Here is a 21708-nt window from a genome sequence, read left to right as displayed (position 1 = left end):
AAATAAAAATCAGATCATAAAATTTATTATACAAAAGTTATTTAGAAGTACTTCAATATAATTTCTCTCCCCTTTTTTTTTACTAACCGTGAAAAATGAGGTAAATTAATTTTCATTTAAGCACTTTTTAAAAACAAAATTATTTTTATACAATAAAAACTATTAACACAATCAAAAAACTTCCTTAGTTGCTAGGAACGTGATTTGAAGGTAGTAGCTTTGGAACTCAAGAAAATAAGGTGAATTTCGAAAATGATATCACCACAGCAGCGTTAATCTGCATAATGTGTTTAAAATTTATTACAAATACCCTATATTCCTTCCCTATATTATCAGCTTATATTTGCTTAGACGGAATTATCTTAGGCTAATTTTATGTTTTTTACAATAAGCCTTCATTACCCGCACTTATTGCAAACTATCGAAAATAAATCGCATTAAAATAGTGATGACTGTTCTAAAGCAGGGGTTTCCAACTTACATGAGGCCGGGGCCACAATTAAAAACACAAATCAAATGGCGGGTCGCAACTTTATCAAAATTTTTTGTAGGACTCTTTTATGTTTGAAGGAACATCAAATATTACTGTCAGAGTTTTAACAAGTTGTACAAAACAAAAGTATTGAATCACAAATTAAAATAACAAGTAGATTTTTAAAAATATTTAATTGCTATTAATAATATTTTTAAAAATATTAATTAAATAATAAAAATTCGGGCTACAATAACTTTAATGTGCACCTATGTATTAAACAATTAATGTGCAACAGATATCTAATTATTAAAGTGTTAAAACTTACATAGTGGCACACAAAATATTCAATGAAAAAATTTAGGTTTGTCTGCAGCAACCACCAGAGAATAGATATTTACAATTGAAATTTAAAAATTACAAATGCGTGTGTAAATATTTTCGTCCAAAATGAGTGGTTTCAAAAAGTTAAATCGGAGAATTTCTTCGAGAAAATTTCTGATACACACATGCTAAATTATATTCACAAAATACAAAAAATAAATTAAATAAAAAAGAGCAACATACACGATTATTTTTGTATTTGAAATATTTTCTTGGATGCAAAACCTGAAAAAAAAATTTCTTTGCACCGTTTGGTATGTTAAATTTCACATAAACGAAGAAATTAGGTTTTTATTAACAAGAAAAGTATTTTAAACCCATATAGAATTTTTACGAAAATTGTCCGCAAAAAAATAACTAATATATTTCAGTTCTCGGGCCACAAAAAAAAAAGATTTCGCAGGCTGGATGCGGCCCCCGGGCCGCCAGTTGGAAACCACTGTTCTAAAGGTATGTGGGCTCATTTCAATAAGTTTATAAGTATCAGGCTGATTAGAGAATACTGGAGACTTTTCCAATTAGCCTGGAGCATTGGAAGGAGCCGAATTATTCAATTTACTTACGAGTACTATATCCCGGTTTTAACTGTTGTCCATTGAGGGTAAAAACAAATGGGGGGGGTGTTAAAAAGTTTTAACAATTTATCAAGAAGACAGTTTAGAATTTATTTATTTAAATTACTCAATGCTTAGAAAGTTATTTTATTTCTTTGTTTCTTTTTTGAGGTGGAGAAACTTAACCTGCTACGCGTTCTTGACGTAATATTAGGTGATATGGTACCCTGTTTGCAATATAATATTAATTTCTGGTTTAGTCCTTCAATTTCCTCGTGTTTTTGGCGAATCATTTTGTTATTTACGTATTGCCTACATGATAGCAAAAATAGCCTGCATGCTGGCAAAGAGAGGTATAAAAGCTAACAGCATTAAAGCACGTAAGGAGCTAAATTTAAATGGATATTCTGCAAATATCTAATGAATAAAACCTCAACTTTTATAAGCGTTTACAGTAAAACCTGAGTGATAAATGTCGATATTTTTCAAACACCGCGATAACTATGCTTCAAAAATTATTTGTGACATCCATGTTTTATCGGTAACATCATTATCAGCAATAATAATATAGCCATCAGCAACATAGACGAATTAGGAGCCGCACAATGAGGCTTAATGTGGTTCCATTGTGCTATGTATGGTTCCATCATAGTATAATCGATTGCGATACTGCGCAGAGCGTTATCGATTCTGATAAACATCGTAAATAATATCACAAGTACTTTTAACAACTGTATTTATCGAATACGATATTATCCTGAGCGTAGATAAATTTCATTCGGATGACTGAAATATTGTTGATGTAAAAAGTTGTAATTGTATGTTTGTGTATAATTGGAAAATATCTCGAAGCAATATCGATATCTGCTAACTACGTATCATTATAATGAAATTCCTAAAGCAAAAACAAAAAAAACTAGTTTATACTCTACTAAATTATTACGCGCTATTTCTTAAGCATCAAGGATCAAATTACATGACGATTTGAACCAGATTTTTCATACAATAATCGTTTGCAATGGTCTTCTTGTCCGAGCAGTTTTCGTAGCAGGTCCTACCGAAAACCTAGACATATTTTTGTGATATGTTCTTTAAACTTGCGCTATCTAATTTTTTCAACTTACAGGGGCATTTAAGCCGTACTTTGTAATAAGCGTACAAGATAGCATATAGGGGTGGGCATAAAACTAGGCAATTGCCTAAAAGCACCACAGAAAATGGTGGAAAAATTTAGCCTTGATTTTAAAAAAAAATTCTTTTAATACTTTATCCTGCCCAATACGTTTGTTTTGAATTTTTAATTTCTCCTGTGAAAATTTTTTTTTCATTCAATTGGAAAATACAATAATTATTTCGTAGAATCAATCAGATAATAACATTAACCAATAAAAAATTTCTCTTATTTAATTTAAGAAATTAGAACAGCTCATTCATTTTGTGAGATTTATTAATTTTTTATTAAAAATCATTTGTATGTTATTGCTTCCAAGTACGTTTTTCTTCTAACAATTTGTGGATCATTAGTCTTATAGATTCAAGGGAAGTTTGGGCAGGCAAGGGGCTGCATTTATGTGCAGCAATAAATAAATAGTTCACATGGAAGCTTAAAGCTTGACCCAAAGAAATCCATAATTTGTCCTTTCCTGAGTCTGACATCTTTTACTAAGTCCATGGTGCATTGCTGACATAGTCATCTCAAAAATTAAAACAATTGTGAAATTAGGAATTAGTTTAGCTTTTGGTTGGTTGGTGTCGTATCCTCTATTGCAGTGTTTCCCAAACTTATGACTTTTGTGTACCCCTTCTGAATTTTTCGTAACGCTGTGTACCATTAATAAAAAGAATGAATGTATTTTTTACAACCAAAAATTGCACAAAAATTAAAAATCACAACTGACTGTTGACACCACTAATTATTAACTGTTAACTCTGCAAAAAATAGCCAATAGAAAAATACGTTATCGTAAATTTTCAAGGCTAACTTTGATTTTAAATAAATTTTTTTGAAAATTTCGTTTGTTACAAGATATTTTGCATAAGAACGCGTACCCCTTCTAAAATGTTCCCGTACCCCTGGGGGTACGCGTACCACACTTTGGGAAACACTGCTCTATTGAATCATATTTCATGGTGTGCCTGAATAGTTTTTGTTATTGTGTTTAGCTTTTATTTCATAGGAAATAATTCGAAATATATTTCTTTCATAGGCTTTTATTTCATAGGAAATAATTCGAAATATATTTTTAGATTGATTAAAACATAAATTATTCCTTTTTAATTCGAAAAATTTTTCTTCCCAAAAATGCTAACGGCAAGATCGTCGTTTTTTAAAAGACGATTTGGACGACTATAAAAAAAATAAAAACTATTGAGATTTTTTTTCTTTCTCAGTAAAAAAAAGACAAAAGAAGAGGCTGTTGTTTTTCCTTGAAAGAATGTAAAGGTCGCCAGGGTAGGCTGATTAAGCTCTCATTATCATCTTCATCTATCTGTTAACGAACCTCCAAAAATAAGAAAACACGCGTCTTTTGTCTTTAATTTGGCGCCATAGAATCAATACAGTCGGCGACAAGGGTTGCCGAGAGTTTTTTTTTTTTTTTCATTCCTTATTACCTTTAATAACGTTCTAAATCTTTTTGATATTGTTAGATGCGAAAAAGAAATTGCAACTTAGGGGATTTTCGTATTTCGAACTGGAAAGGGAATATGCAACAAAAAAAAAGCTTCGAATTAATAAAATTATATATCGTTCATTATTTTGTACAAAATAATCCATAACAAATACCCCACTGTATAAATACAGTCAAGATATTTTAGAAATGCATAAACTTGCTTTAAAGTTGCATTGTTTTAATGATTTACAAGATAAATAACAATAAAATCAATCAGAAAACATTCCGTATCTATGAAGGGCTTGGAACAATGTAATGATAAGTCACATTTTCAAGTAGTTCAGGAGAGCAATTTCTTAGGAAAAGTTTTTGCGCATAACACTGCGATTTCCAAGTAGGTGAATAAATGTTTCCGTGTAATGTGCTGTTGCCAAGTGGATGGGCTGGAAACTTTTAAATTGTTTGTTTGGAAACAATACTCAGGAACAGCTTGCTGTAAAAAATGTCGCCTTGACGAAAAGCGTAGCGTGTAGTTATATTGCCTCAAACCTTTAATTTTGTACACTATATGTTTGCACCCACGCTATTTTTTATTACCTTAAGAAATTCAGAGGTAACCATCTGCTTACCTATGTATATTTTCGAAAATATATATTAACTGGGAGACTCAGCACCCTACTCGCTCTCCAACCCCCGGAACTGTGGGTCAATTTTTTTTCTGTTTGGAAGAAAAAAAATTAATAACAGCAATTAAAGTTTATTTTCAGAATCCTTCACAAAAATGAATTAAAAAGATAATGCGCATTATGAGTCACAATTTAATATTTAAATAAACAACCACGCAATCGAAATTGGTTTTATTATTATTGAGATAAGCAGTTAGAAAAAAAGTTTTAACTAGTTTGATTCTCAGATAAAATTAGGTAGTGTTTATAACAATCTCCTTTTTCAACTACTCTCTCTTTCATCCAGCAATCTTAAACAGGTTTTGAAGTTTTCAGTCCCGCCTCCCTCAGTCTTGTTTCTTTAGATTTCGATAGCGTTTTTGTGTCTTAATTTGTGCACTTAATGTGCATAAATTTTTTATTTCCTTTTGATAAGAATTTGTAAAGATATATAGATTAAAGTTCGTAATTGCGGTACTACCTGCATTCTAAACCAACAATCAGTTTTTATTACATAAGAATACACTTGCATGTTAATTATCATAATAGTTTTCCCCTGGATTAGGGGCAGTCTTAATGAATGAGTTTTAAAAATACCACCAAGTTTTGACGGGCGATTTGATTTTCCGGCGTGCCGTCCTTGTTGCCAAACTAGAAAAAGAAATTCTTTTTTAAAAAAATTAACATAAAATGGAAATAGTGCTACGGACCGAATATCCGAATTGAAACCGCTGTGGCTCACAGGATTGAGCGTTCGCCTCCCAATAAGGTTTCCCAGGTCCGAATTCCAGAGATGGCTGATTAACTCGAATTCTTCTCTCGGTTCGCGATGTGGTAAACAGATCATGTGATAGAATACCCCTGCCGTCGGGCTAACCGAATCCGGATTAGGTTCATAGAAAAGCTCCACAAAGGCTAGTTTGTCGCAGTGCTTGATCCAGGGGTTACCTTGTCTTCTTGATTGGGTTCAAAATTACCAGGTATGGAATTGAACATCGCAAAATCAGAATTAGGTCAGCTGATTAACGCCTGTTATAAAATAAAATATCCAAACTGTATATCGTTGCTGTCTCATTCCTTCCCATTGACCATCGACTATGTCTACTTGCTGAAAAGAAGAAATCCTTCCGTGATTTTACTACGTTTTTATTGAATTGCTTTCATCTTAATGCTAAGACAATCTTGAAATTGAAATTTTGATAATTTTTTAACTAACCAGAAAACTCAAATATTTTCTACAGGTATCTGAAGAGAGCGCAAGTTTTAACTGTATCTAGGCCGTTACAAGCAGAAATTGTCACGATATGGTACCGAGCCAAAACTTGACCGTTTTCAGCTAGTCAAATACCTCAAATTTTAATTGAAGTTTTATGCTAGATGACAAGACAAGATTTAGGTCGTTCCAACTGAATTTATCATGAATCGAAATTCCCAGCACTTTTCGTTTAGCTAGATTACTCAAATTTAAATTCGAGCTTAGTGCTGGATGATAATACAAGTTTAAAATCTTTTCCTTGCCGTTGTAACCAGAATCAGAATTAATCTTTAAATACAATTTCAACACATCAAAATTCGATCACTTTTCTAATTAAGTAGAGTGCTCAAATTTCAGCTAGAGCTTCGTGCCAAATGGTAATGCTTGTTAGAATTGCTTCTTAATGTTGCAAGCAAAATTTATCTCTCTTTTTCAACAATAGTAATTTCGACAGCTCTCCGACAAAACTAACAGACACATAACTAAAAAGAATAAATAATGGAATAAAATAAAACATTTTAAAAACTACGCTTTTTAAATGAACTTAAAAGGAGAAAAACAATTCTAAGTTTGTAATACTTATAACAAAACGAAAATCCTAAAGCGCATCACAAATTTCTACCACCATAGAAAATTCCCTCTACGTCTTTTGAAAGTAATGAGGAATCATTTTTTAGATTCACAATTTCTAGATTCACATTTTTTAGATTCATAATTTATTAGACTCACAAAATATAAAATTGTATAAAATTTGAATATAGAATATATATACATAAATATATAAAATAAGGAACTAAGCTTCTCATGCTAAACTTTTTATTGTTATTCAAAAAAAAAGCAAATTTTGCTACAAAATATACACAAATATTAATACCAATATAACTTCGCTATTATTACGCATAAGTAAATGAACAATCAATGCTATTTGAGTAAAAAATACAGTTTTAAGAACGTTTTGGCAAAAATAATGTATTTCAAGTAAGATTTTAGATTGTCTTCATGATTTTGCTCATGTTCACCAGGCACAGTTACCTACAGTTTTTTTTATATGCTTAGTTTTTTTTAATGTCTTACGTTTCTCAGTCGCGTTTGTTACGTTTTATGTCCATTATTTAGAAAAACCAAGAAGACTTTTATTATAAACGCAAATGAAGAAACTTGATAGTATAAGGTTTTTGTACTTTTCTACTTAATTCTTGCTTTTGCGAATAATACTAAAAAACACATGCATGTCAATGTTCTTAAGAAAAAAAAATTGTATTTACGAATAATTACTGCAAATACCACAGATAATTTATACTTTTAAGTAATTCTTTATGACCTTGTATGCACAAAATAAATAAACAAAATATTCACTTAGAAAAGAATTTTGTTGTACTAAATAACATGCACAAAATAGAAATAAACAACACTAATAAAAAAACAAGTTATAAAAATGTTTTACAACCTGAAAAAGGTTTTTCAAAGTCATTAAGCATTAATTTCAATGCGGTGAAAAATTTTCGATAAAACAACAATAAATGCATGCACAAAGTGTCAAGAAACAGTATGAAAATGATTAGAACATAATGGATTAATGTGCCAAAAACATTTTAATGACCTCGTATAAAAACAATAAACATTGATTTATGAGTGGTACAAAGCGTTTATCTATTAAGCAACAAAGGATGGGTGGGCAAAATATAAATAAATACAAATCAGAGCAAGTTATAACAAATGTTTCAAAGCCTATGAAAAGCTTTCTTTTTAATTAGCCTTTAAAAAAATTATAAATATTCATTTTAACGAAGTTTTTTCTTCAACTTTACAATTGCATGCATAAAACTTTAAAAAAGATGAAGTACTTAAAATTGATAACAGTTAACAGAAATGTCTTAAAACTTGAGCGAAAACGAAATTAAAATGCACTAATACGCATTTTTTTTTCTGTTTGTATCTACATCAAATATATGTATAAAATATTAAGAAACTTAAAGTAAATAAGAATGAAAATATTTAACCTAAAAGGCTTAAACTTTATGTAAAAAAATTTGAATGATAATTTATAAAGTTAATAAACATTGACTTATGAGTGGTACAAAATGCTTTTCGAATTAACTTAACATCAATAAATAAATACAAATTAAACGAGGTTAGTGCAAATGTTTTGATACCTGGGGCAGGTTAAGTTTATTCAAATGGCTTAAAGCCTGCAACAGGATTTCTTCAATTACCGTACGCAAAGTCAATAAACATCAATCTTAATGTAAGGCAAATTTTTTCACTAAAAAAACAATAAATGCAAGCAAAAAATATCTAGAAACAGGTTAAATAAAAGTGAGAATGGTTAGCATAAATGCTTTAGCATGCCGCAAGTTTTAATGATATTCAGCAAAGCCAATAAACCTTGATACTATACAAAAAGAAAAAAATTCATGCACAAAACGTCAAGAAATAAATAAATAAATTCAAATTATTATAGTCTATTACGAATGATTTTAAACCTGAGATAGGATAAATATTTATCTGAATGTTGTAAAAATTCCCTTTTGAACAACAATAAATTCGTGCACAAAATAACAATAAATAGAGTAAAGAATGATAAGGGTTAGCAGAAATGTTTAGAAACATGGGTCAAGAAATTTTTTTCGTGGTATAAAATATTTCTCTATTAAAGTACAAGAAGATGAGAACAAGACAGCAAAAATTAAACACAAATAAGTATAGGGTAAAGCGAATGTTTTAAAACCTGTGACGGGTGTTTTTAATATCCGTTCACTTAGTTAATAAACATTATTTTTAGAATAAAATCTTGCCGTATTAAAGACCAAGAATTGCACCCAAAAAATATGATGAAACAAAATACAGTGAAAATTTATGAAACAAAGCATGCTAGTGCGTTTTTCAGGTCGAACTATTTAAACACAAGTTCACTTAGTCTTAATGTTCACGTTGCCGAGCATCCTAAAAGTAGCCAATCATTTAAAAAATAAATTGAAAAGCGGATAGAAATGTATGGTTCGATGAATTCCAAGGAAACGAGGAACTTTATTCTCGTCAAACTTCAAAACTCGTTGCAAAGTACGCTAACAGATGGCGTTGCTGGTAGAAAAAAATATGTATAACAATATTTTCTACTGCATCTCAGACCATTTTTTTTTAATATTCGCTTGGTCGTCTGTAACATTTGCCTTCTGATTGCGCAAACGTTCTTGATGCAAATAGTGGTATTTAAATAAAAAATAAATAAAATAAAATAAAATAAAATAAAACACTCTTATAGGGTTTTCAGTGCAGCCATGTGTTGATGAACAAATTTTCAAACTTAAGAAGAAAAAAAAAACTCGTTCCCTAACGGAATGCAGGAACAATAGAATTTAACCTGTTTCCGTTAATTTTTATAAGTTTTTCGAATCATAATAGTTTTTGGACTCGTTATACAGCCTAGTACAATACATCTAATTTTCATACACTTTTGACATAGTAAAATCTATAGAAAAATTAAAAACCATTATTTCAATATTTTACTTTTGAACGTTTATCACTACTCAGAATTTTGATATAGTGAATCTACAAAGATTCAAAAAACTTTCTTCAATAATTTATACTTAAATGGTGTGTCAAGTTTTGCCTTTTGATAAAATTATATGTATATATATATATATATATATATAAAAAATAAAAATCATTGTTTTAACCTTTACTTCCAAAACTCAAGACAAAACTGTCTCAAAATACCCAAAATCTTTTATAGCTAAATTTCGTAGAAGTTTTATTAAGGTTATTAAACTATAATTCAAAATTGACACTATTAAGTTACATTACGCTTTTATTAAATATGCATACATGTATTTAAAATATTTTTAATAAGAAACAATTACATTAAAGGCACTAGCTCCTTTTATCTTTCTTAAACTACTAAAAAAAGATAATGTGCAGTAGTTTTACTTGAATAACGTTAAACAATTTTGAACAAGGTAAAAACTATAACAGGAAAACAAAATATGTACCAATTAAACTACAATTTTTAACAGAAGGTATTTCAAAAAAATAGAAACGGATGCTTTTGTTTCAATTATTCAAATCTAATATATACTTTAATAACAAAGATTTATGGGTACTATTTGAAATCATAGTTATATAAATACAATTATATATTTTATTAATTTAAACTTTAAAGTAAAATCGATTGTGAGGTTTCAATTGATCTGCAATTAGTTTTTAAAATTAAATATCAGTCAAAAATTTAGTTGGATGTTTCTTTTTTACGTGTAGTAAGTGTTTTAAGTTTAACCATTTTTCAGAATAACTATAATTCAGTTTTGAACAGCAAATCCCAAGACAATTTTGATAGATTTTGAGCAGTAAATATCACTTGTTAAATCCAAAACCAGTTTAGGACAACAAAAACTCTAATCTGGTTTAAAGTAATATTCAACTATCTGTTCTTTTACTTATTGGAAAGTAAATACCCGAAATCCCTTCAATCTTTATATGCAGCTATTTTTCCTGTCTTCACTCCTTTGCATTTTACCACATGAAGATTGTATCGCGCAACTCGAGTATAGCCTTTTTTGCATTTAGGGCAATAGAATGGATACTCCTTAGTGTGGCGAACGATGACATGTTGAGTGAGTTGTTGAATTTTGGAACATTTGTACTCACAATATTGGCACGCGTGGATCTTCGAAATTTGTGGGGTTTTGGATTTTTTGGATGATTTTTTTACAATTTTAGTCGTTTCTTCTTTTATAGGTCGACATTCATTTCGTTTGGCGACATGGATTTCTTTAAAGTGATGTCGGAGACGGAACGGGTTACTGAAGCGTTCTACGCATTGAACACATGCGTAAGAATGGTCTGACGTATGTGCGGCGATGACGTGTTGGGTTAGATGTTGCGCTAAAATACACGCATAAGTGCAGTGTGGACACTTGAAATGGCTCATCCCATCTAAACGAACTGGTTTTTTGGACTCTTGCTTGATAACTACCTCCTTATTGTCTTTTTCAATAACTGGTTTCCTATTGTCTTGCTCAATAACTTCTTCATTATTATCTTGCCTGATGACTAAGACCTTTTTCTTTTGATTCATAACCGGTCTCTGATTATCTCTTTGAATGATTGCTTTCTTATTCGTTTTCTTATTTTCTTCATTAATAATCTGTTCCTTATTTTCCTGTTTCATAATTTTCTCTTGCTCACTAGACGGTTGAGTATTGACTTCTGCTGCTTTAAAAGAAGCTTGACTAGGTTTTTGAAAGCGATTTGTCGATTTAACATTTGCATGTTTCGATGAAAAATGGTCTCTTAGTTCTTTGGGTATCACAAATCCTTCGTTGCACTGAGGACACACGTATGGATAATCATGAGTATGTTCCTTAATGATATGCCGCGACAAATGCGTTGGACGGTAGCATGCATAGCTGCAATAGCAACAAACAAAAGGTTTTTGATCTTTTTCAGCAACGCCTTCACCTTTCTTTCCCCTACGTCTCTTCTTTGCGAGACCGTTTTCAGTATCAACAACTTTGCGTTTCCTGTTCCTAGTTACAATGACTTTGTTTTTACCTTTCTGTTTCTTTCTTTTGATTCCAGAATCTTTAGTATTAGCTTTAAGTTCTCGGATTCTTGCATGGACGTTATCAATGTGTCTTTGAAGACGTACAGGCCTCGTAAATCCATTGCCACACTCAGCGCACGTGTAAGGATAGCGCTTCGTGTGCTTGCAAATGATATGTTGAGTGAGACTTTGGAAATAGTTGCATATATATTCACATTGTGGACATTTATATGGCTTTCCGCCTTTCTGCAGTTCTATAAGGCTATTTTTCAAATCATCAGTATTTTCACTGGTAAAATGCGCTTGATTATTATCCGTTTTTGATTGCACGAGTCCATTTTCCAAATGATTAACTCCCACTTCTAACTGCACAAGACTATTTTCGCTATCCTTTAGGTTTTTAACAGACGAATCCAAGTTTTTAGCCACTTCAATCGTTTCCTGAGCTATTTCCGGCACAGTGTTACGTCTTGGTTTTTTACGGTGACTAGTTAATATTGTGTTATCGCTCCTTTTCCTTTTACGTGATTTCCTCTCATCAATTTCTAAATTACCGTCTGGAATTTCATTTATGATCAACGAAGAATCCTTACTACATGATGCCTGGTTGTCTTGAAGATGTTCAGCGAAATCAGCGGAAGCTTGAAACATTTTGACCACACCGTCTTCTTTGTGCTTCGAATTCAAATGCTTCTGGAGATAAAAAATTCGAAAACAAGTATATTCACAAAAATCACATTTCAGTTTATGACGGATCTTATTAGCACCAGAATTTGTATTCCTTCTGACTGGCTTTGGCTTCTTTTTGACATCTGAGTGTCTCTTTCTAATATGATGTTCGTAACGACCCGGACGTATAAAACCTTTACCACAGTCTAGACAGTGAATTGGATACTTTTTAGTATGTTTGACAATCACGTGCTGGCGCATATGCGATGATTGTATGCTGCTGTGCTTACAATAAGGGCACTTGAAAGGCCTGTCAGCCGTGTGTATCCGTGTGTGTATTTCGAGATTTCCAGCCTGACTAAATCTTTTTCCACAGATGTTGCAAGGATAGTTTTTTTCCTTAGTATTGTTAGTTAGAGACAGAGGGGGTGGTTGCCATTTTGAAGCTCTCCCACAAACATCGCAAGAAATTGATTGTTCAAAATAGCGACCTTGGCTCTGAAGCTTTTCTATTTGCAAAAAGACTTTTTCACAATTGGGGCAATCGTAAGTTTGAGCTTCTGCTTTTTTTGATTCAGGGCAATGGCGTTCGCGAAGTAGGGCTTTGTCTGTGGAATATTCAAATGTAACACATTTGTTTTCTTTAACAGCAGAATTAGATTGTAGCTCTTGATCCAGAGGATTAAACATGATACTTTTTGCATCACACCAAACTTTCTTAACTGCATCTGCAGAAGATAAACAATTTAAATAAATTAAAATGCAATTATTCTTAAAAAAAAAATTTTTGAAAAATTTCTTTATTTTTTTAAATAATGTTCATATTTAAACTTTTGAGTAGGGTGTAGTTTTTGTTTAATTATAATTTTATATCCTGCACGCGCAAAGCTCCTGGGAAAAATTCTACTGAAATTTCTTAGTAACGCATTATTTTTCCTTTTACCCATTTTCTGCCTAAGCTGTTGCGTATAAGCACCATTTCAAAAAATATTTTTCATTAAAACTAAAATATATTTTTCACTTTTTTTTCTTTTGCTATTGCCAAATGTTCTGAAGATATCTATGAAATATTAGTTATTCTATTGGAATCAACACTTTCCGTTGAGAAATTTTCAAACAAATTTTAGGTTTCCAATTTTAGAAATTCTTATTTATAAAAATAAAACTAAATGCTTAACAAGAAATACATTTTCGGAAACACGAAGTGATATATTGTCTCAGAATTACGCATCTGAACTATACATAAGAACTATACGTCAGAGTTAGAACACTTTTAAATGTGTTTCATAAACTAAACTAAACAAACTGCTAGTAAATATGAAATGATACTTTTACGTTGACTTTTAATAACGAAATGTTTAACTTGCAAATAAAACAAAACTGAATTCAATCAATAAAAAAAATTTGCATGTCTGCTGCAGCGGTTGCCGGAAGAAAATAACTGAATAAAACAGCTTGTAAAAAAAGTACTCGGAAAAAAGACATTAATTGAACGTTTACTTTAATAACACAGGCCTGCGATGAAAAAAATACAAGAGGTCTGACAGCTGAACTTAATGTATTTTTTGGTGCTGAAATGAAAAATAATAATGAAAAATGTCCATCACGTCACGTTTTTTAGAAAAATTCAATTTTACTGGAATTTTTATGAACATTTACCATAAAAAAGTTTTGTTTTTGAATTTCTTCCCTTCTTGACTGACCAGCATCCTACTCTGGTCAAATCTACAAAAGTACCCCTCTATCACTACTTCCTGTTACCGTCCCACTCTCTGTAACAATCTCTCTCTGCCAATAGCGTCGCGAGAATCCTTATCTAGGTTCGCTGACCTCTCAGAAACACTAGCAAGCTTAATAGGGAGTCATTTTGACGTTTGCTTTTTTCTGTGTGTTTCATGCAACATGGCTTTGAGTTCAAGACAATGTGAAAATTTCCCAGATGATTTTTGTTATACATGCGGCGAATATAGTGTTGTTAAAAATCGCATGAGGAGCATTATAGATTATGTAAGACAACTTTATCTCGCATATTTTGACATAAAACTCGGAGATCAGGACAAATCTTGGGCACCTCATAAAGTTTGTATGCAGTGTCTCAATGATCTACGCTTATGGCATAAAGGAAGGAAGACTGCTTTACGATTTGGAATTCCTGTGACGTGGAGGGAGCCCCAAAACCACTTTGATGATTGTTATTTTTGTTCCTGCCATGCTCGTGGGTATAACCGGAAAAATCAAAGACTAATATCTTATCCTGATAGCATGGACCTGATGTGCCTTTGCCTCCAACTGAATTACCAATCATTTCTTCAGAGTCTTCAAGACTCAGAACATCTAGAAGTTCAAGGCTCCGATATCGAATATAAACATTTCTAGCCGGTTTACCTCAGCCCTCGTCTCAGGTTGAGCTTAGTGATCTGACTAGAGATCTTGGCCTTTTGAAAGAGGCAGCTGAATTATTAGGCTCCTGACAGAAAGAAAAAAAACTTATTGGCCAAAGGAACATCTTTTTATTGGTACAGGAATCGTGAAAAGGAATTTATTAAGTACTTTGCTGAAGAGAACTTGGTCTATTGTTCTGATGTTCCTGGATTGATGAGCAAATTTAATGTCATCTACAATAAAGATGAGTGGAGGCTGTTTATAGATTCCTCTGAAAGAAGCCTCAAGGATGTTCTTCTTTATCATAGGAGACAGTATGCATCAGTACTAGTTGGACACTCAGTATATTTAAAAGAACGCTTCGAAAACCTGGCTCTCGTCCCGAACAAAATAAATTATATCGACCACAGTTGGACCATTTGCGGTGATTTGAAAATTATCTCCATGCTTCTTGGTCAACAAGGGGCATTTCTAAATAACCCATGTTTCATTTGTGAGTGGGACAGCCGAGACAAGACTCAACTTTGGGTCAAAAAAGAATGGCCGAAAAGACAAAATCTTGAACCAGGCATCAAGAACATTATTCGAAACAGCTTAGTTGATCTGAAAAAAGTATTGTTACCTCCGCCACAGATAAAATTAGGTGTAATGAAGCAGTTTTTCAATGCTGCTCCAAAAGATGGCAATTGTTTCAAATACCTGTGCAAAAAGTTTCCAGGTTTATCCCAAGCTAAGTTGAAAGAAGGAATATTTGTTGATCCAGATATCTGCAAACTCATGAAGGATAAAGAATTTGAGACTAACATGACAGAAACGGAAAAAGAAGCTTGGGTTGCTTTCAAGGGTGTCGTCAGTAAATTTCTGGGTTATTACAAGGATCCTGATTATAAGGAAATTGTAATGAAAATTCTGGACAAATTTAAAACGTTGGATTGCTCCATGAGTGTAAAAATGCATTTTCTTCATTCACGTGGACTTTTTCCCTGAAAATTTAGGAGCAGTCAGCGAAGAACAAGGGGAAAGTTTCCATCAAGAAATCAGTCAAGAATATGGAGCGTAAATATCAAGGAAGATGAGACAAGAACATGTTCGCTGACTACTGTTGGATGATTGCTCGGGATAAACCCGAGATTAAGCATAAAAGAAGATCATCAAAAATAAGTTTCAGAGGAAAACGAGTATATACTTAAACAGAAACTTTTCTTTTTTGTTTTTGCTTGCTTTGTTTGTTTTGTTTTTTGTTTCAAGTTTTCATATACACATGCACAATATTTGTTATTCTTGGTTAAACGTCAATTTTACGTAAGTTATCTCAATAAAAACAAATTAAAATGGCATGTTGGTGATTTTCTTCTAGAAACTGATGTAACAGGTTTGAACACAAGGTTTTTTCAAGTATTGTTTTTCTCTCGACCAGAGGTGACTTCTGCGGTCTGGTAACAGTATTTTTTATTCATTTTAACCTATAAAAAATTTGCTGATAGCTCAAAAATCAGTATTCTTTCACAAGATTAAATTTTACATAGATCAAAATGAATAAAGAGAACAGTTACCGGATAGTACATGCAAAATTGCTTGAGAGAATTCCTTTCCAAATAGGATTTTAGTAAAACCATTAATATCGATTTCATAAAAATCCTGATGTGATTGGGGAAAATGAAGGTCATTTTCGAAATCAGCGCATCAAATAACATATAAATCAACAATAACTTCTCTTGTATTTTTTAAAAAGTTCAATTTCGCAGGCTTGTGTAATTTAAAATAACTCATATTTAAACTTATGAAGTAAAAATAATTTTAAAAAAGTAAATCATTCCCGCAACAGACAATTGAGCAGTAGGGTGACATGGAATTTTAAACTCTGTAATTTCGTGACCAAAAGACTGATGGTTTTAATGTAGTCAGAATTGCGCACCGACCACTTCTACTTCCTAGTCAAGCTGATACGTATCTAAAGCTAAATAATATCAATCTAAAGCTTGAGTAGGTATTCGAAAATTTGGTGTTTCTTGCTTTAAAATAATTATAATAAATATTATTCACGAAAGTTACAAAATAGTTAAAATAATTGTCCACGCGTATTTCTTATATACTTTCATATATACATATTTTGAGCTCTTTTCAGTTTTTCAAACACGCATAACAAATTTATGTTCATCTTTATAAACGCGAATTTCGATCCATATTTCTCTTTTTTTAAAACCTTCATTTTAAACTATGTAATTTTTTTTTTAAGTGCAGATTTTAAATTGCATATCTGTGGGAAAATTTCATACATTTGTATTTTCAATTTCTAAACAATATGTTTTTTTTTTTTTAAATTTTCGAAGAGAATTGTAATTTAAAATAGTTTTGAAAATTATAATAAAAATAAAATAAATATATAGCTATATAATATTGTTGCACTTTCATTGCATCTTTATTAGTGTGTCCTATATTATAAACTTATAAGGTATTGAATTTTATCAGTTACCACTATCAGAAACATTTTCAGCATCCAAGTTGAACATTCTCAGTTCTGTAGCGTAATTGTCACTGTACCACACCAAGAGCTCTTGAAAAGGCTCAATTTGTTTGCAAGTCTTGTAATAAATTCTTTTTTTATACTGGAAGGCCATGACATTATGATTTTCTTTAGAATCTGCAAAATTCACAAACCGTAACCAATTTGATGTTTCTCTCCAGGAGCTTCTCTCTTTGCCACAATTTCTTACCTAACGCACATAAATTGATAAAAAAAAATTATCAAATTGAGAATGCTGACAAAACACGGGTATTCTCTTAAATGGTTTTATTAATATTAAAATTTGTTAAAAGTAAGTATAAGAAGATTTTAAAAATATCGGTAGCACTTTAAAAGATGTATTAATATTTTTAAAATACTTCGATATACCAAAGCTTGTTTGACAAAATTTAAAATCTTTAAAATAAAATTATTAAAAAGTAATATTTTCTCTATTTACGCGAAATTACATTAAATTATTTTTTTAAAATACTAAAAACAGCAAAACACTTAAAATGACAAATTTTGAAACCCTGATTATAAAATAATATCTTAAGTCGTATAATTAATTTTGAAATATTTCATACGCTTTGATAGCATATTTATAAAGTTTAGACAAAGTATGTAGCATTAATATTCTCAAATGTATTAGCGAAGTATATCTGATACTGTTTGGAAACATTAACTTAAAAATTTATTCTAATACATCACGATTTGTGAATTTTTTTAAAGCAGGACAGTATGTCTGATAAACTTTGAAATATTGATGTGCTACTTTCATAATTTGTAAAGTGATTTGAAACTATTTAAAATTAGATACGTAAAAAGTCATTTAAAATGTTATGAATACTTTTATATTATCATTCATTATTACAAAGAATCTATGAAAAAAATTTAACTTTTTTTTGTAAAAAATCTGTTTTGAATAGATGTCATTCAGAATAGAAAAAAAAATCATTTAAAACAATATATTCAATTTTGAAATATTTGAAATAAGCATATTCTATAGTTTTTTAAATCATACTTATTAAGTTTTTTTTACAATTGTATCAATATTTTATTCAAATGGCAAAATAGATTATCTGTCGAAACCGTGTAAAATCATTTTTATAAAAAATAATTAAAAACAATTTTATTTTTGAATTTGTTAAAAGTTTGAAGCACGTTAATAAACTTGTTGAAACAACAAAACATATTTAACAAACCTTAAAATCATTCATACAAGGGTTGCTATTTATATTTCTGGCCTAATAATGAAAAACAAATATGTAGGATCGAAATTGGTTTTATTGTTTTTCAAAATATTCTCCATGTTGATCAATAAACTTTTACATGCGTTTGAACCAATTTTCAAAACACTTTTTCCAGTCCGATTGAGGTAACTCCAAAACATGCGTTTTGAATGCATCAATCGCTTCTTCGGGGGTCGAAAATCGTTGTCCATGTAATTTATTTTTGATGTGTGGGAATAAGACGAAGTCATTGGGTGCCAAATCAGGGCTGTACGGCGGATGACCCATCAGTTCGATCTTTCGCTCCGTCAGAAATGCCTTTGTTTGAGTCGATGTGTGAGAGCTCGTACTGTCATGATGAAGAATGATTCGCCTGTTCTTCTGCTTTTTTCGAATTTCTCCGATGACTTCTGGCAAACAAATGGTCGTGTACCATTCAGAATTGACCGTCCTGCGTTGCTGTAACGCCACTGTTGCCACATGACCATTAATGCCGTAGAAACAGGCAATCATTTGTTTCGATGTGCTTCTTCCTCGAACAACTTTTGTTGGTTTTGCCTCGTCTTGGAAGACCCATACAGTTGATTGCTGTTTTGTTTCCGGCTCATATGCATAGATCCATGATTCGTCACCTGTGTAGATGTTATACACAGCCTTTGATGTACCTTGAACGTATTTTTCCAACATTTCCTTGCACCAATCGACACGAGCCTTTTTTTGAGCGTTTGTCAGATTATGCGGGATCCAACGCGAACAAATTTTTTTTACGCTCAAATGTTCATGCAATATTTTATTGATGCTAGTCATACTAATGTCCAAAGACGCCTCTATCTCACGGTATGTCACATGACGATCTTGCTTTATCAGTTCACGCACAGCATCGATCTTTTCTGGCACAACAACGGATATCATCTAACAAATACGGGATTCGTCCTGGATCGAACATCGACCACGATTAAATTCGTTATACCAATTTTTTACAGTGTTGTAGGATGGCGCTTTATCGCTGAATAAAGAATTAAGTTCATCGAAACACTTTTGTCTTGACAATCCACGTCGAAAGTTATGAAAAATATTGGCACGAAAACGTTCACGATTCAATTCCATTTTTTGAAAGAGAAGAACTTTTCAATTTACTGTTAACAACACAAATGAATTTATGTTTAAAAATATCAAACTTTAGATTAAAATCGTCTGCGGTTGCCTAGCAACACTTACTGTTGCCAAGGCCAGAAATATAAATAGCAACCCTCGTATAAGAAATATAGAAATCACACTCAGCTTGGTAGCAGAAACATTCCAGAAAGGCAACGGATACTACAGAAAATTAAGCATCTGCAAACTATTCTTACAAAGTGAACAGACAAATGAGAGAAAATTGCTAAGACTCCTTTTAAAAACATCTCTATTCTCTTGGTATCATTTATTTAATCCTTAAACTTTTTTTTTATTTCCAATGGCAGAAATTGACAAACTCTTAACAAAAAGAATATATGCAAATGAAATAGATAAGAGAAAGAAGTCAATGACTCATTAGCAGATGCCTAGCACTCCAATATCTCTAAATTTGTTTCTTATAAAAATTATAAAGCTGAATTGAGAGAAAGTCGCAAAGAACAAAAAGTAAAGAATTTTGCTTCTATTACTTGCTCACTTAACAGGGGATTTATTCTTTTTAGTATCATTGCGAGTGTGAGAAAGAGATGTTTTTTGGCTGCCTCAGGATTCAAACTAAGGACCTCTGGCTGGGGTCGTCGTCGGATGCTCATATTAAAATGACAAAAAATGTCTAACAAACTTTAAAATCATTTGTATAAAGAAAAGATAAAAATCAACATCACTATTTTTGAAGCATTTAAAATAACGAACTAAATTGAACTTTGGAAGACTCATTTAAAAATTATGAAACGTAATATGAATATTTTTAAGATTTGTTTTAAGAAAAGTATTTAAAATAATATCAATATATTTAAACATTTCAAATAACAAACATGTTTTATCAGATAAATTTTTAGCTAAGTTATTGACTCCAATATAATATAATGTGAATAACCATCCAAAAGTATCCAGTATTTTCAGCTTCGTAATAGTTTTTAGTAATTCTTCCTCTGCATGGACCCAAAATAATTCCTGTCGGAAGTTCCTCTTCAGTCCAAACGCCGAATTTCACTACAGAAACTGAGGATTTTCTGAGTACAAAACTTTGTGGAATTTCTTGAGCTTTTTGAGTTTTCAGTAATTTATCCGGAATCTAGAGACAAGAGACAATTAAATAAAAACATTATCAGACAATGATAAAAATATTATCAGACAATGGTACTTCTTAAACATCGTGACCAACTAGCCTTCAAGGAATATTTTTCATGGAACTAACCAGCATTTGTGTTAAATGGGGATGAAAACAACCCACAGTCAGGGAATTCTAATCCATGATTTGTCAAGGATATTTTACGTCAGCAGTATAATCAGTGCAAGCCTTGAGCAGAAATCGTATCGACCAGCCCCGCTAGGATTCGAGCTTGCGGAACCTCATTGAGAGGCGAGCGCTCTATCCTCTGAGCTACAGCAGCATTAGGAATAGATTTCATGCTTTTTTTTTTTACGTTATGTTACTATTTTTGAACCTAGATATCCGAATATGTTCCTGATGAGCCACGATGGCTCAAGGGATAGAGCGTTCGCCTTCACACGAGGCAAACCGGGTTCGAATCCCAGTCGATACGAATTCCGCATCCGGCTTGCACTGACCACAGTGCTGAAGTAAAATATCATCAGTGGTTGACGGATAATGGGTTAGAGTCCCCTTGCCGTCAGGTTAACCATGGGAGGTTCTCGTGATATTCCTCTCCATGTAACACAAATGCGGGTTAGCTCCATCAAAAATTCCTCCACGAAGGCAAATTTCTCCCAATACTCAATCCAGGAATTCCCTTGTCTTCTGGATTGGGTTCAAAATTACAAGGCTACGGAGTTGAACATTAGTAGTCGTAAATCCATAAAATTGGGTCGGCTGTTTAACGACGGTTATAAAATAAAATAAAAAACATGTTCCTGATGTTATTTAATACATTCTTCCATCAGTGCTGACGTGAAATATATTCAGTGGTAGATGGATCATCATGGGTTAGAACTCCCTTGCCGTCTACCTAACCACGGCAGGTTCTCGTGGTCTTCCTCTCCATGTAACGCAAATGCGGATTAGTTCCATCAAAAAGTCCTCCACGATAGTCCTTCGTTAATACTTTGTGGAAAAGACCACAAAGTATCAACGAAGGCAAATTTCTCCGAATACTTAATCCAGGAATTCCCTTGTCTTCTGAATTGGGCTCAAAAATGCAAGGCTGCGGAGTTGAACATTAGTAGTCGTAAACACAAAATTAGGTCGGCTGTTCAACGACGGTTATAAGAAAAAAAAAGAAAATGGGGTCATTTAAAAAG

At 31.8% G+C, this 21708-nt stretch overlaps 1 protein-coding gene across 1 annotated transcript in view; it reads right to left on the bottom strand.

The window, feature by feature from the left end:
* Positions 1 to 6776: 6776 nt before the first annotated feature.
* LOC107455429 (zinc finger protein 493-like) overlaps positions 6777 to 21708 on the bottom strand; it is a 26766-nt gene continuing 11834 nt past the window's right edge. Inside the window, exons 6-8 of the mRNA XM_016072990.3 lie at positions 20324 to 20521; positions 17009 to 17249; positions 6777 to 12881 (exon numbers count right to left, since the gene is read on the bottom strand). Of these exons, the coding sequence (XP_015928476.1) occupies positions 10405 to 12881; positions 17009 to 17249; positions 20324 to 20521 (2916 nt within the window). The 3' untranslated portion in view covers positions 6777 to 10404. The remainder of the gene's footprint in view (positions 12882 to 17008; positions 17250 to 20323; positions 20522 to 21708) is intronic.

Source organism: Parasteatoda tepidariorum, chromosome 6, assembly GCF_043381705.1.
Source record: "Parasteatoda tepidariorum isolate YZ-2023 chromosome 6, CAS_Ptep_4.0, whole genome shotgun sequence".
Classification (NCBI taxonomy): domain Eukaryota; kingdom Metazoa; phylum Arthropoda; class Arachnida; order Araneae; family Theridiidae; genus Parasteatoda; species Parasteatoda tepidariorum.
This window is presented reverse-complemented; position numbering and strand designations above follow the sequence as displayed.